Source organism: Platichthys flesus, chromosome 6, assembly GCF_949316205.1.
Source record: "Platichthys flesus chromosome 6, fPlaFle2.1, whole genome shotgun sequence".
NCBI classification, from domain to species: domain Eukaryota; kingdom Metazoa; phylum Chordata; class Actinopteri; order Pleuronectiformes; family Pleuronectidae; genus Platichthys; species Platichthys flesus.
This window is the reverse complement of record NC_084950.1, coordinates 18,562,744-18,578,494: the sequence shown is the minus strand read 5'-3', so window position 1 is coordinate 18,578,494 and position 15,751 is coordinate 18,562,744. Positions and strand designations below refer to the sequence as shown.

Sequence of the window (15,751 nt, the reverse complement as noted above, 5' to 3'; positions counted from 1 at the left end):
CTGCCTCTGAAGAGGATATCCCCCATCAGCAGAGCCTTAAAATCCATCAACTCCAATGACTTGAGAACCTCATGTTTGCGTCTCCTCCTCTATTGTCTTTGAAGCATTTGGGAGGCTCTGGTCGGGTCCGGCCACATTGATGATTACACAGTTACTGACATGTGTTCAGTTTGCTTTCTGTCTGACGTCTTCCCTTGTTTGATGGAGAGAGATGTTCTGGTTCACTGATAAGCATAATTAGGAATGTGGTTGTTGGTTCTGGTCTCTAAATACTGCTACCCCCTCATCACATCCCCCCTTCCCTCCAGGTCATTCCACCAAAACGGTTTTCTCGAGAGCCTACCAACCTCATCTTCCACACACACTAAAAGACAATGATTTAAAAAACCCAAACTGAACATGTTAATATGCATGTAAGAGTAGCCGAGTATCTTAACTGTGCATCCCTACTCAGGGCAATTGGAGGACAGTCTATTCATTTGCATCTTTACTGCTTTTGGACAGATATCATGGGTGCAAAACTCAACAGAATATTTCACATGTTGCTATGGAAACTGAGGTTTCTTGGATCACCAAGAACAAAGTTGTGAACGAGCCTAGATAGTTCTATTTGCATGCCTCTGTTTGTTCCCTTATATTGACACTTTGGAATGGTCGTACTGACGCTTCCTGTCATACGTCAAGACAAATGAATGAACTACTCGTGTGGTGAAAGAATATCTCACATGTTTGCATTTAAAAGGGCAATTTTAGGTTAGCTACAATATTTAACTCCACTGTTCCCTGTATAAGTAGCTTACACTGTCGTGAGCAGCTAACTACTAATTTTTTATATATATCTATGATTGTTAGCACATATAAGTATTCAATGTATATGGCATTGTCTTGTTCTTTGTGTTCATTTTTGAGGGCACTAGAAAGTGTATGGAACTTACACACAGACACAGTTGGTCTTCCCAAATTAACTACATTGCAAACAGGGTGATTCCAGACACTGGGGCCCTGGACTGTAGGAATTACAAACAGTATATACCAATATTTGCAATGCAAATAGACAGAGTCATTAGGTATTCACTACTTTTTGTGAAATAGATTCCTATACCCATTTTCAGATGAAAAACATTGATCATACCATCACAAAATGGACAGGGGCCAAGCATGAACAAGTACAACTAGAGGCCATCGTGAATAGGATCTTACCAGAAGCAATGCCCGGCAGTCTGTTTACGTTCTGACAACATTATTGATGATCCCATTGCAAGATGGTCTATAGATTCACCTTAATGGTAATGATAGGAAGGGGGATACAGAGATCAGTGAACTGAAAAGAATTTGGACTAGGTGAAGTTAAGTGTGTGGGGGTTGATGGCGCCTTCCCTACTTTAAACCAACACTTTTGACACTTTTTTGATTAAACACGTGAACAACAGCCAAAGTAACAGGAACTAGTTCCAACTACAGTAGGTGTCTCCAGGACCATGAAGACATAGTGATCCACACAAAGATGTGCAAATACTTAATTTTAACCAAACTGCAATGATTTTTCTAAACCTAACCAAGTAGTTTCTGTAATAAATCCTTAACAACCTTTGACTGGTCCACAGTGGGTGTTATTGGTTATCATGGCATTGAAGGTATGGTATACCTGTGCTCATACACTAGAGGAATGTTGTTTCCATGAAGAAGACAATGTAGTTGCCATAACATAACACATATAAACAGATGTTTAAATGGAGCGGTTGTCTTTAAATGTTATTGGAAATAAATCCAAAAACAAATGCTGTAACTAAAATAGTGTTTATTCCATAGAAAAAAATACCTCATCCAATGAATACAGTAAGAAAGGAAAAGTGACTGTTAAAACTGTAATGTCATCAAAAGAATTTCATCATCATCACATCCTTTAAATGCATGCACTTTCCATTCAAAACAATTCTTATTGTCTCATTTCTTACTATGTATTTTTTGCAACACCGGCATGGGCTTTAGGCTGGGCTTGTCATCAAAGCAACAGAAGTGGTGCTCTCACCGGCAGAAGCAACCTTTCATCTCAGAAACTGTCAAAAGTGATCAAACACAACATTAAAGCCTCAACACTGATCTGTGCATTGATATATTACAAAACCAATGTTTACAGTGTTGACAGTGGATGTCCTAATGCATGTGGTGAAGTCACGCCTCTCAGAACCAGAACTCGGAGACAAAGATGTGGACGTTGATGATGTTCTGGCCGGAGTCGCCCTGGGTCGTCAGGTTGCGCATGGACAGTTTCAGCACTGTAGCCATTGGACCAATCAGAGGTTTCACTTGGCGAACAACTCCTGAATGAGACAAGAGAGAACGACAGGGACATTAGAATGATGCCAAAATAAACTGTTTGTGTAGCTGTGTCATGGCAAGTTAAGCCAATATAATATATATGATATATACCAATACATATCAATACATGTATATCCATAGCTGTAATGTTTATATGATTATCAACAAGATCAACTTTATAACAGTTTCAAATCTGTATTTTAGTCTCTTTTCCTCTCACTTTACACTGGTGGTATCAAGCCATGCAGATAGTTTTGGTTTTATGTGCTGAGGTTTTGTTCAACCCCAATACAACCAAGGCCAATGGAATTTTGTTTGCGGTGTTCGGCACATTGAAAAATTACATTTGTCATTCGGCAAATGACGCAAAGTATCTTTTCAAAAGCAATGTGCTGATCACAGGCTGTCTAGACCGGTCTTCATCTGCAGCTGTCCCTCTCAAGTTTGACAGTTCTGTCAATTGTTGAACTTTATTCAGTACAGCTGTTTACATTTCTTCAGTAGAAAGTAGTTCCAGTCAATACTAGCTCTAATACTAACAATCTCTTATGGGAATGATTGTGGCAAAAGAAAGTTCATTATCCCAATGGAGGCTGGGAATTTAAAGGCCATAAACATTAAGATAAAACAAGGTTGTACCTCTAACTCAGTGGTACTCATACCATGGATCAGGACACCTTATGGGTCATAAAACAGCAGGGGTTCATGTGGGGATTTAGCAAAATTTTATACAATTTGAGAAATAATTAGCAAAAGCATATTTTAGCCAAGATAAGAAATTGTAATAAGTGATTTGTTCTTATTTTGGGCAGAATACCTGAAATCAATGTTCATAGTCTGCTATAACCACCTCCCCGGATAATGGGAGTCACTCATTATTTTGGGGGTCGGTGGATTAAAAGTCGGGGAATCCCCGCCAAAACGAATTGTTCACTATGCAACATACTAACATAAGTTTCCATTGAAAAGTTACATGGTATCAACTGGTACATTTTGATCAATCAACTGTGATGTTGACAAGCTAAACAAAACGAATATCTGGACTATCTGTTGATTTAATTCCTCCATCACACCTTCCAGCCTTTTTTGTGAACAAAAGACCCACTCTATCAAGGTAAAAGAGAAAGGAGACTAAACACACTGAAACAGAGCATTACTGAATGTCAATGTAATCCACTGGGTGCCCTTTTTAAGTGAACATGGGATTACAGGGTGAAAAAATGCCAGTGTTTATACAGGCTGTCAGCTGGCTTTATCTCCGAGAGGACTGGTGACATTTCAGCTCTGACCTGTTTGAACACACATCGACAGAGGCAGTCAGGCAGCACCACACTGTCCTATATCAAACCTTTCTCTTATTCATGAGAGACTCTGTAAAGTGTTCAAATGTTTAATATGACACAAGTTAATTCAACAACGATCATAATACTGACATATCAATGCCTCAATCAGTCTGAGAGATGAGGCTCCTCGCTGTGGTACTTTTGATGAAATAATAAAACCCATTCAGTCATTGTTCACCACAGGGAAAAGGATGATCCATTAAGTGCCATCCACCGCCTCCACAGGGACACTGGCATTATACGATGGCAGATTCCCCCACCCACCCACTCACTCTCCTCCTTCTCTTCCTCCCCCTTTCTTCCCCATCCTGAGGGGGCTTGGTGTTTGTGGCACCATCACTGTGGCCCACAAGGGTAAATGAGTCCCATGTGTTTGATGGAGGGAAGCAGTCACAGTCACGCGATACAGCCATGGAGGCATTTCTCCAGGATTCCATCTGTTACTCTGGGAGGGGCTAGCTATATATGAGCTTGAACTTCTTACTCTCTCTCTCTGTCACTTTCATTGGCTCTCTCTACCTTCCCTGACTCAAATCTGTGGGTACACAACAGATTCCAGAAGATTCTGGAGATAAGCCCGCGGAAGAGTGTGGAATGGTGCCCACTTGGGTTGCCCCCTTGTTTTAGTGTTTTGGGACTCTGTTGCATAGTGACGCTAGACGGAAGGGAGCAGGACTGAGATGTGTATTGTTTCCAAAAGCAGTAGTGTCAGAAAGAGCTAACCTTTGCTTAAACCTTAAAACAGCTGCAAGATAAAGAAAATAACTGATGTGGAAAAAGAGATTGAATTTTGAGCATTGCTCAGTTAAATTGAGTTCAGAGTGTTCAGGATTTGTGGGTGCACTCAACTCAAATAAAATCAATGAAAAAGCTCCTGTGCTGGGTTGAGCCAGCACACAATGAAGATGAGTCAGATATCATTATGAGCACTATATGGACCACCGCAAAGACGGATGGGTTTTAAGGTACATTAAGCCTTTTTTTGTAGTGCACAGCAAGTCTGACCTAAACCTTATTAGGACTAAACATTCTGTATTCAGGTCAACTGAGGGTAGGCTAAGAAAGAAAGCTAAACAGTCATACCACATGTGTAAATAGCAACAACACGGACACAATGGTAAATGGTTTTGTATTTATATAGCGCTTGTCTTGTCTTGATGACCACTCAGAGCGCTTTACATTACAGTTTTACATTCACCCATTCATACAGTGCATCTATTCGCAGCACTTTGGTTTTCTATGGGGGGCCATTCCGGTTTCAGTATCTTGCCCAAGGACACTCCAGCATGTAGATGGGTCAGACTGGGGATCGAACTGCTGACCTTCGGGTTGGAGGACGACCGCTCTACCCCTCAGCCATAGCCACCCAAAACAATGCAGCTAAACTGAAATTTTATTGAAGAAATCTAAAAAGTGCAATATGTGGAATGTGTCTGAGTCTCATTTGTGTTTTTTTTGTATTTGTTTTTAAGAACAAGAATTCTGTTTTATGCCTTGTCCACACTTATGCAGATGTTTTGCAAAAAAAACTTTTTCCTCATCGCTCAAGTATCTTGTTCACAACCAAACATTGTATTAAGCCGCTGAAACAGATGTTTTTACAAATGTCTTACAAAGTGTAATATTTAAAAACTCTGGTCTCATGTGTACATGTAAAACCATGTTTTTGGGAAATGATGATGTCACTGGTTACTTTGCATGTGCCTTCATTCTATAATGGGCATGCACTAGAAACAACAACATTGACTATTAAACGGTTTCTCTACGTTTGGCTTGCTAGTTTTACAGCTAACTTTAGCATTACTTGGACCACAGCGTTCTTGGTTCATGATGGAACTAGACTTTATCGCCATCTATTGGCCCTGCATACTTGTTTTAGCGTTTGTAGCCATTGTTGTGTTCTCTACATGCATTTTAATGGAATCTTTTGTGAGTCTTTTACAAACAGATGGGGAAATATCAGTTCTAAAAAGGATCTGCTATAGTGTAGACAAGGGGTTTGTGTCCGATAGCTCTGCGTAATACCAAAACCTTCCTTGAACTTGTATTATAATGAAGAGGATGATGTGAAACTCGCAGTTGAGTTTACTTTAACTTAAACTCCTAAATTTGAAATTGGGCATGATAACAAACCAAGAAATCGTGTCTCATGTTGTCTGAAGTGATTGCGGCTTGGTAAAAACATCTAATTTGTCAAAATGTGTTTTATTCAACGCCTTTGTTTAGCTCATTTTGTTCTACAGCCTTGAGAGCCCAAAAAATTGTAATTATGTTATTACAATGTGGGTTCTTCTGCCAGATTCTGCACAAAACAGCTAGATGCGAAAGTCCTTGTATGTGACCTCCTGGAAGCCTCAGTGAAATCCTAACATAATGACTGTGTTTCCGTAAGCTCCCCATCAAAAGTGCAGCGGTATCCTCAATGAGGGGAAAGCATCAACCAACAGCTGGGCCTCAACATACCCACGATGAACCTGAGGTGAAACCACAACCGCATACTCATCTTTAACATTTCATCGTGGCTGTAAGGCACAAAGCCAACAGCCACATAACAGGTTGACTTTCATTGGTTACCGTACCACCTGAGCTCTATATAAATAAACACATAACCCCTACAGCCGACAATGTGCCCCGGGACTATGCTGCAAGGTCATGTGATGTGAGGCCTGAAGTAAGGTTTCCAGTTACTCTCCATCTCAATTCGGTATCTGCCACAGAGTGCAAAGGTGGCCCCAATGGTTTCAAACAGCCACCATCAAACAAACAGCTGTGTAATCTGTCCGCTCTCCAAAGCGTTCTGCCACACCATAAAGTAGCCCCTAAAGTAGAAAAAAAGCCTTAAGTAAATGCATACTAGTAGCAGAGACACTGCCACAAAACAAAGTGCAGCAGATGCCAGGAGGCATTTGTCATCCTTCATGGCCACGAGGGCTGCAGTATTGAAGGGTTACATGTAAACAGTACAATTTCTGGGTTTTCTGGTTTCTACAACTCAGCGAGGAAGTGTATGACACAATCCAAAATGAACGGGTTTAACACCAGAGACAAATGAAAAGTATGCATTGGCCTCACCACAGTATTGTATAATGACACACTGGTTGTGGTGCTATGCATGCTCACTGCAGTGAAACCACTGGAGAGCATCCAGGTGGTGTACGAAGTTCCAGTATGCAAAGAGGGCACTGAAGGGCATTCTTCATTACGACTGTGACTGCAACATGTTTTGTATCTGACCATATCGCTGTTGTACAGCTCTGCACTGCCGGCATGAACATTGAAATAGCAGTGAGTGTTTTTTTTTACTGCCTGGAACTTTTTCTCTCAACAAAATCCATAAAATCTTGATAAGATGCCAATTACATTTCTAGCTAAATCACTTGCTACCCAATTAGCAAAGCAACCAGTGTCAGTTTTGATAACCCTTCAGCATGGCTGAGACATAATCCTTTCAAATTGTCAACATTACCATCTGCACAAAGAGTGTCCTCCAGGGAACAGATCCCGCATTTATAGCCAGGCCACTGGTACTCAGACAGCCAGCAGGTCAGGTTGTCCAAACATACCACTGACCACTCCAAAGAGGGGGTGGGACCCATGCACATGAAACTCTGCTCTGAAAGGCCAGCACATGTGGCTTGATATTTCAAGGTCAATTTACAGTGAGTCATAGTTAGAGATCTCTCAAATGGCTTATGGGTCATTGTTGGAAAGTGACACTCACTGTGTGGTGACATCACTGAAAAGTAGCCGTAAGGAATCGGTTTGTTCTTTTCTTGGACTCTCTGTTCAAGCAGTTGCGGGCCAGAGCAGCTGAGATGACATAACATGCGCCATTATCTTTACCACAACCTTTGCACTATATTACAAGTGACATTTCAAAGCTAAGGACCATAACTAAGGAGCAGAAAATAGACTTGTCACTGTGGACTAAATGGGAACGATGTGAGACCAAAACCTACTTCATTTTCGTTTTAAATCAGGATTTTATGTCATATTCTCCAAACTATACAGCATCTTGATACTCTTTTGATATAACTTTTTAATCTATTATGGCATGTCACTGCCTTGTACATGGATTATTCTTTTAAGAAGGGAGGAAAGTGCATGTGATTAATTATAAAGACATTTTCATTGCAGGTAATTATATGTGTCCACCCCAGTGTCCATTTGACTGTGTACATGTATCAGCATCTCTTCAAGACGTGGTGTTGTTGGGTGGGGAAGACCCTGTTTTGATTAAGCATACTAAACTCTGGTGGGACGGATTCCTTGTGGTGCTTGGCTCTGATGGGCCTGCTGCTGCTGTCATGTAATGATTCATCCCAATGACAAACTCTCAAACTCGACGAGCCAGATATCGGCTTATCTCCACGACTGTCTTCATCCCCTCCGCAGCACAGCCACAAGTTCCACTGGCTCTGAAGTAGACTCATGTCTCACACAGTAGGCTCACATTCCACCATCCACTGTGGATGGCAGCACTGACGAACAATGACTACCTGCATAGAGACGGACTGTTTACTTCCTCTTCTATCATTCATAGTGTCTGCCTCATTTGCCGCCAGCCCAGTGCCAATTGCTGCAGAGCAGATATGTATTCTCTGCACTAAAAACCGCTAATGTATACTTTCACCTGCATCAAAAAAATGAATGGAATTTAGATCCAGAGTCCTAAAGTTACAGCTTCTCCAGAGGTTGATGATTTATGAGGGAGAGACTCTGTATTATCTGTTGCTGTCCAGTAAGATAAACATAAATACTACATCGAAAAAGCAGTTTTCACTGCACTGATTAATGGTACAGAAAATCCTTCCACATGACACATATGATAATTACTCATGAAAAGGAGTCATTTGGACAGATTCAACAGATGACGAAACATGTCCTGACTGTTTGATCCACATCTGGTTACTTACTGTATTGTGCATTCCATTTACCCAATTCTTTTGGTCAGCCAGCCGGCGAAGCAAAGGGAAGACACAACTAATAGTTGATTTAAGTTAACTTTGTAATAACTTTGAAGAAATTAGATTTATGGTCCTGCTCAGTGAATTGATATTAATAGTTAAAAAAAAAGATGATACCCTCATGGGGGAGTAGAAATCTGTATTTCTGGGTTTATCATCCACAACTATGTCTGTCTTCCCAATAGAGGACTAATGTTTTCAGCTGTTATCATCACCATTATCTTCACATTTTAACATATGTTTAACTGTCTGTGTGTCAGCAAGATTACCTAGAAACTACTCAACCAATTTGCATTAAATTTCTCGGAGGGATAAGGCATGACTCAAGGAAGGATCCATTAAAATTTTCGAGCAGATCTGAATAAATGGGCGTATCTAGGAAGGATTTTTCATTTTCTATAGCACGGCACGAAAGGGTGCTGGCCTTGAAAGAGGTTCGCACTCTCCTAGCACCCTTTCAGTTGGTTTGTTTGTTATGATTTCATGATACTTAGTGAAGAATTGGAGCCCGGGCCTGGGAAGAACCCATTAAATGTTGGTGTGGCTGAAGATTAAGCGCTTATATAATAAAAGTATGATTTAGGTTGTCTGACCACTTCTTTTTTTCTTTTACATTCTATATACAGTCTATGATTCGACTATAAGAACTAGACAATCATGAGTTTGGCCTTGGTGGAGGTGTGCGCTATCCACACTGCTACGTTTTTGTCAAATACATCACTGTTGCTACCTTCACTCCTGCCACCCTGACCACTCCAGAGTTTTTTAAAGCCTCTAACGGGAATATTTGAAATCGGTGATGTGCTGAAGACAGACCTATTTGGAAAAGAGTCATCCACCTTGGCTCCCTGGTTGGTTCTTATCTTATGACTGGACCCAAAGTGGAGAATACAAAATGTTGTAACCGCGACTCTCTCAGTGGAGAATGGAGGTCTGAGGTGCCAGAAAGGTTATGGAAAGTCAGCCACTTTAGGCTGCCCTGGGCATCTGCAGGACAGTTGAAGACCTACTGGAAAAAAATGTGTGATGGATTTTGATTTCTGCTGACTCACACAGATGTCAGGGTCGGAATTTGATGTCAACCACATGGATTCATGGACCCAACCTGCCTTGTGTCAACAGGCTTCTGCTGCTGGTGGTGCTATAGTGTGGGGAAAACAGTCCCTCTCAAGCTGGTTTCATGAACATAACAATGAGTTCATTGTGCTTCATTGGCCTCCCCATTTACCACAATAAGACCTTTGGGATGTGGTAGACTGAGATATTTTCAGCATGAATGTGCCGCTGACAAATCTGGAGAAATGATGTGATTCAGTCAACGTGGACCAGAATCTCAAATGTGATGTTTAGAACATTGTGTGGAATCAATGCCACAAGGATCTAAGGCTGTGCTCACTGTATGTGTATGTACAACGTGGGTTAGCAGAGACAACAAATGCAGTGTTTTCAAAGGGAGGACTCATCTAACCACCTGCTGACGACCAAAATCAATCATCTCATGATCAACCCTATTCAAACAACCTGTCCAGTATCAAAAGTAGAAGACAACATCAGCATGAGTAACACATTCCATCTCTGTTTCCAAATATGATGTGTCACAAATATTGGTTTAGTTGTAAGGTCTATATAAATCACTTTGGTGGATCTGCTGTGTTTCTATACACATGAAAGAATTTTGTGTGGTTGCCGCCGCATCACAGTGGTCGTTGTGGGAATTTGAAGACTTCTGATTGGTTTCTGATTATTTTAAGTGCTGAGGGTTGGTTGTGTTTGCACAGATGCATAAGGCTGTCAGGGTTGTCATCCAGACATGACAGCGCTGGGAAAGCCAATGATGGATGACCAGGAACTGGGAAAGAGCAGTGCGGCTCCTGTTTGGTATGTTGTGTGTGGGCATGCACACGCCTATGCATACAGTGAATGTGTGTGCGTGCAGTGAGCAAGTGAGCAGAACGGAAAAGAGTATCAGCCAATCAAATCTTTTAAGAATCACTTTTTTCAGGTTAGCAGTGGATTCTGAGGATTCCTAACTGCCTCCTCTGTCCCTTTCAAAAACACAAAAAGTGGCCAAAAATAATGGCAAAAGTTACTTTGAGTTCACGCACTTGTTCATTAGTGGAGCCTCAATGTCTGCTACTCTTCACATCCAACCAAGCTGTAATATCACTGTAGGAGACACTGGAGATACTGGAAACTAAGCTTCCTTAAGTGACACGTCAGCGAGCCTCACACAATGGTTATGCAACAGCAGCGTTTGTAGGCCAAAGCACCAGCAGCACAACCCACGAAATAAAAACCAAAGAGGGCCTTCATAGCACAATGGACGCCATACTTCACAGCGAGCACTCGCTGACCAAAGGCTCCAGTGCACAGGGCCTCAGTTTGGATATGCAAATGGGCAACTGGTGCTAACATGCAAGAGCTGCATCCAATAAGCATCCACTGGGTTTGGGAGAGAAGTGGCTCCTCACAAACAGGCCTTTCATGTGGTCGTCACTTTAAGTGCTCTAATGCTCGGCGAGACACTGAGGCCTAGCGTGGGGAAATGGAACAATACATTTAACCACATGAAGCAAAGCACCCAGGATTACTTCTGCACATATTTTCTCTCTCTCTCTCTTTCCTCTTTCATTTCTCTCATTTTGGTCTTATTTCTGTCTCTGATTGTATTCTCTCTGCTTTCCTTGCACACACACACACACACATGCATACATACTTGCCCCTGCAAATGAGCACTGCTGTAAACAAGGAATTTCTCTTAAATCCTCTTCACACACTCTCACACAGACACACACACAGTAGACATTATACTTTTTGCAAAATAAGGCTTATCACTCAAAATTACACCGTTGCACATTCCAACAAAAACATACTATTATAAGACAGTACAATATAATTATAACTGCTTCACAGGGAATTATGTGAAGTATTGCTGGTAATGAACATTTTTCTCCGATGTCTTGAGAGAATCTGTGAGAATTTGGTTGAATTTGATAAGTGCACATCTGTTTCTGCACAAGTGTACAACAGAAACACTTGCTTACACCCACAGCCCAGCTTGAACCAGTGACAGTCATACATTCCTCCGCCTCATTCTCCCTCTTTCATTCTGTAAGAAAGATGTGCAAACTAACAGGCCATCGAAGACAGATGTGCATTCTGCGAGACCATCCCTTTATCTAGCAGCTAGAAGTAAAAGATGCTGATCCTCAACTGCCAAACTGCCTGCATCTTAGCACACAACCAAAACAAAATCACATAGACGGGCCCAACGATACGTCATCCTCAGGCTCACAACACCCTCATTCTCCCAGGGTCAAGGCTCAGTTCATCTCTCCCACAGGCGTTAAGCGGCCCTGGGTCACCACCAGACTAAAGGATGGGAATGGCGGCTACCCGAACATGTGTTGTTGTTACAACCCACTAGAGATGGTATCTGCTGCTCCTACTTGAACTAGTTCAGCGCTCTTTTTGAATGCTGGCAGGTAGTTATGATGAACTGCTTGTCAACTACAATCACTTGTGTGTGTGCGAGTATATACACACGTATGGATTTATTCACACTATTCCTTTACATTCAGACAGCCATAAGTCATTGTGGAAAGTAATGATCTGCTTGGGATAAGCATAGTCGTGGATAAGTGAATTAAATGGTACTTTGTTTAACCACAAGACTGTGAAAACTCATGCCAAATATTTGGTGAGACAGAAACAGGCCCTCGTCTGTCTCACAGAGCCACTGAGAGGACAAATCTCCAAAGACACAGACAGCAAGAGCCCCCATAAGGATGATGACAGCTACATCATGCCACCACACTGCAGAAGAGCAGAACGGGCCATGTCAGATGTACTTATGTCAGAGGGTCCAGACATTCCTTGTGGAAGATTTTTGTCCCTTCTCAGCGTGCACATGTGAGTTTGATTTGTGAAAAAATGAGTATATATATTTCAAAATGAGAAATGAGGTCACAGAAACCACCAACTTTGTCAAAAAGAAATGCAATTTCCAGTCACTGATGCTGTCGGCTGGTGCAGGCTGCATGTTAAAGCTTCTGTTGTCAAATGTTGGTTGGGTTGGTTGGTTCAGACTTCACAACACATAAAGTGAAGAAACACATTGTACTCACCCACATACAATCCATTCTCTACCCGCTTGATGATGTCGAAGGCGTTCTCCACGTTGCCTTCCAGGATGTCAAACTTGACATCGTAACTGCCTAAGTGATAGGACCCGTAAGCCGGCACCGTGGTTCTCAGGAAAACAATCTCTGTTGGAAGATAACAATTAGACACAAAAAGCTTTTGGAGCCTAAAACCCTCATAATCACACAGGGATTGCACCGCCAAATGTGTGCCAGTTCCTTTTTTTTCTCCATTCCAAGAGGAAGACAATAAAACGAGAGACGGAAAGGTCTGTGTTTATTGTGCACTGAGAGGGTCACAGGAAGGTTGAGGCTTTTCAATACTGTTGCTCAGCTGAAGGGCCCGAAGAGTCCTTTGCACCCCAACTCAGAACTTATGAGAAACTTATGAGAAATGACAAGATCTTTACTGCCTGTGACAGTGAGCATGAGTGTGTCTGAAACGAGCTCCGCATGGCGGCCAATAGATGCTTGTCAGCTGTCACTGTCTGCGACTGATTCCCGCGGTAACTCATACAGTGTCAAACCAGCGTGGCCTTTAATCTCTGGTGTTGGCTACCCAAGTATCTACACACTGCATGGAGAATATCAGGGAATAGTTAATTTGGGGAGCAGAGGGGGTCCCATGGTTTCTGACAACGGCAGGAAAATGCATTTGATGGTAGTTGAGAGATTAAAGGAGATATAGTAAAGCTAATGGTAAAAAGGCGAAGGCTGGGGACAAGGTGACACTGAAAGACCACAAGTTATCAAACTCTTCAAATGCATTGTTTCCAAATATTTAATAGTCTTCTGTCACAAAAGCCACAAATATGGGCTTTGTGGGTTAGTGAAAATGTAGATAGATATACAGAATAATTGTCAGGGGAGCTTTATGATCAGTACATTTTTAAGTATTTTTCAAATGAATGTTTTTTTTTCTTCCTTGTCAATGGTAAGATAAGAAGATTGATACAGTTCTCATGAAGCAGATTTCAAGCAAAGCTATAGCCACTTGCAATTCCTTAGCATAGCAATTGCAAGCAGGTGGAAACAGACTAGCTTAGCCTGGCTCTGTCCAAAAATCTGCCTACCATCGCTTCTTCATCTTTCGTAAATTTAGCTTGAATTACCAGGTTTGGTAGTGCGCTTCAGAGGAACAGTGGTTGCAGTTTAAATGGCCAGGGTATATCTTTCCTCCTGGTTCCACTGTTTATGCAAAACTAAGCTATCTCACTGCTAATCTCTATAAAACGATTTTTCATATTCATATGTTCCTGTTCTAGTTTGACAAATCACGTTTGAGCAGCCTTGACTTAAGGAAGAGGGAACCAAGAGGCAGATGACAATGACTAAGATGGATTTGCTATCTGCTCTTTGATTTTTTTTAATGCAGATTTCTGTTAATCAAGATATGCCAAAATGTCGTCTGGATCTGAAACACCTACAAAATGTATCGCTGTTTCTGTTTTTTACTGAGAAGCATTTGACTCACATCGACTTTGCATCTCATGTTGTGAGTCAGGCTGTAAACAGTGTTTCTCAAATGGAAGACGTCTTGGTCCGGATATCGGCTGTTGCACAGGAAGCCCTAAAATATTGAGTTTGACTCATGACTGACTCAAGATTCATAATTGTGTACCCCGCAAATATGAAGGTAGTATTAATCTTTTCTACTAACTCTTTAAAGAAAATGTTAACAGAAGTAAATAAATAAAAAATTTAAATGTTTTTTTTTGTTATGTGCTAGGGACCTGTCGAGGGGGTACCCCACATCTAGCCCGATGTTGACTGGGGTTATTTCAAGCTCACTCCTGCGACCCTCAAAGGATAAACAGCATAGATAATGTTTGGATGGATGGATGGATGGCTTTTTCAACACTTTTGCTGTCCATTTAGATCATAGCAAGACTTTTGTATCATCATTTTTAAATGCCCTGTACCTACCCTCTGGCTTTGTGAACTCTCTGAACGTGGGCAAGGAGATGATGGTGTGGGACACTGAGAGTGTAGGGTCCAGGACACAGGCAATATTAGTGGGCTGACAGGACTTTATACAGCGAATGATGTCAGAGCGCTCAAGCCTTGGTGCCCTAAAGGGGAGAACAAACATACACACACAAAACAAAAACAAAAACACAAATACACAAATGGTTTTTGACCTTCAGGTAATGTCTATACAAAGATTTGTCAAGTTCCTAAAGCTTACAATAACAGGGTCTCATTGGGAGCAGCCCGCTGCGTAATCAAGAATTCTTGGGGCCAACTTCAACAGTCACTATACAAACAATATATCAACAAGACAGAATGGATACTGGATATAGCAGTCGACATCAAAAAACAATGTGTGTGGTTTGGAAGAATAATAAACCAACAAATAATGGCCAAAGCTCGTGCCAAAGCCAAACTTCGTAGCTTGTGGAGACTCACGCTGCCATTGATGCACTTTTTCAAGCTGTGTGGGAATGAATTACTGCACTCACAGAGAATGATCCACAACCTGCTCAGGAAAATATTTGGATTTGTTGAGCATCCCCGGCTTCACATCAGATAATCTCTTGCAGAGGATTTATGGGGCAAGGGAGTGTTCTAAAAGTCTCTTAAATTGTGAGCAACATGACTAGACAACTCCCCAGCCTTTCCCCAGGGCAGCTCTCATCCTATTATTTAGGGCTTTGTTTATTCCACAGACTAATCAGTGACAGGTTGGAGGGAATGAAGGGCCTCTGCTGGCTCCTACAGCTAACGCCACCTGAAGTATCGCTATTCACTACCTGTCTGCTGCATAAGACTCTGAGAGAGGTTTGTAAGGCATTTAACAACCTCATAAATCAAGGGTTTGTCTTCGAAACGACGAGGAACTTGTGCTCATGAGAAGACTTTTGAAACTATTTAAAAGCCTTTTACATTGACATCCAAGATGTTTAATTCAAGTTTGGTCTTTACAAAGGGGATGAATCGGTGCATGGTTCAACTCGGTTATGAAAACTGCCAGGTTGCC

The 15,751-nt window shown here is 41.6% G+C and overlaps 1 protein-coding gene across 1 annotated transcript in view; it reads right to left on the bottom strand.

Moving 5' to 3' along the window:
• Positions 1-1,781: 1,781 nt before the first annotated feature.
• fbln1 (fibulin 1) overlaps positions 1,782-15,751 on the bottom strand; it is a 34,152-nt gene continuing 20,182 nt past the window's right edge. The window contains exons 15-17 of the mRNA XM_062389935.1: positions 14,698-14,843; positions 12,757-12,897; positions 1,782-2,321 (exon numbers count right to left, since the gene is read on the bottom strand). Coding sequence (XP_062245919.1) covers positions 2,182-2,321; positions 12,757-12,897; positions 14,698-14,843 — 427 coding nt within the window. The 3' untranslated portion in view covers positions 1,782-2,181. The remainder of the gene's footprint in view (positions 2,322-12,756; positions 12,898-14,697; positions 14,844-15,751) is intronic.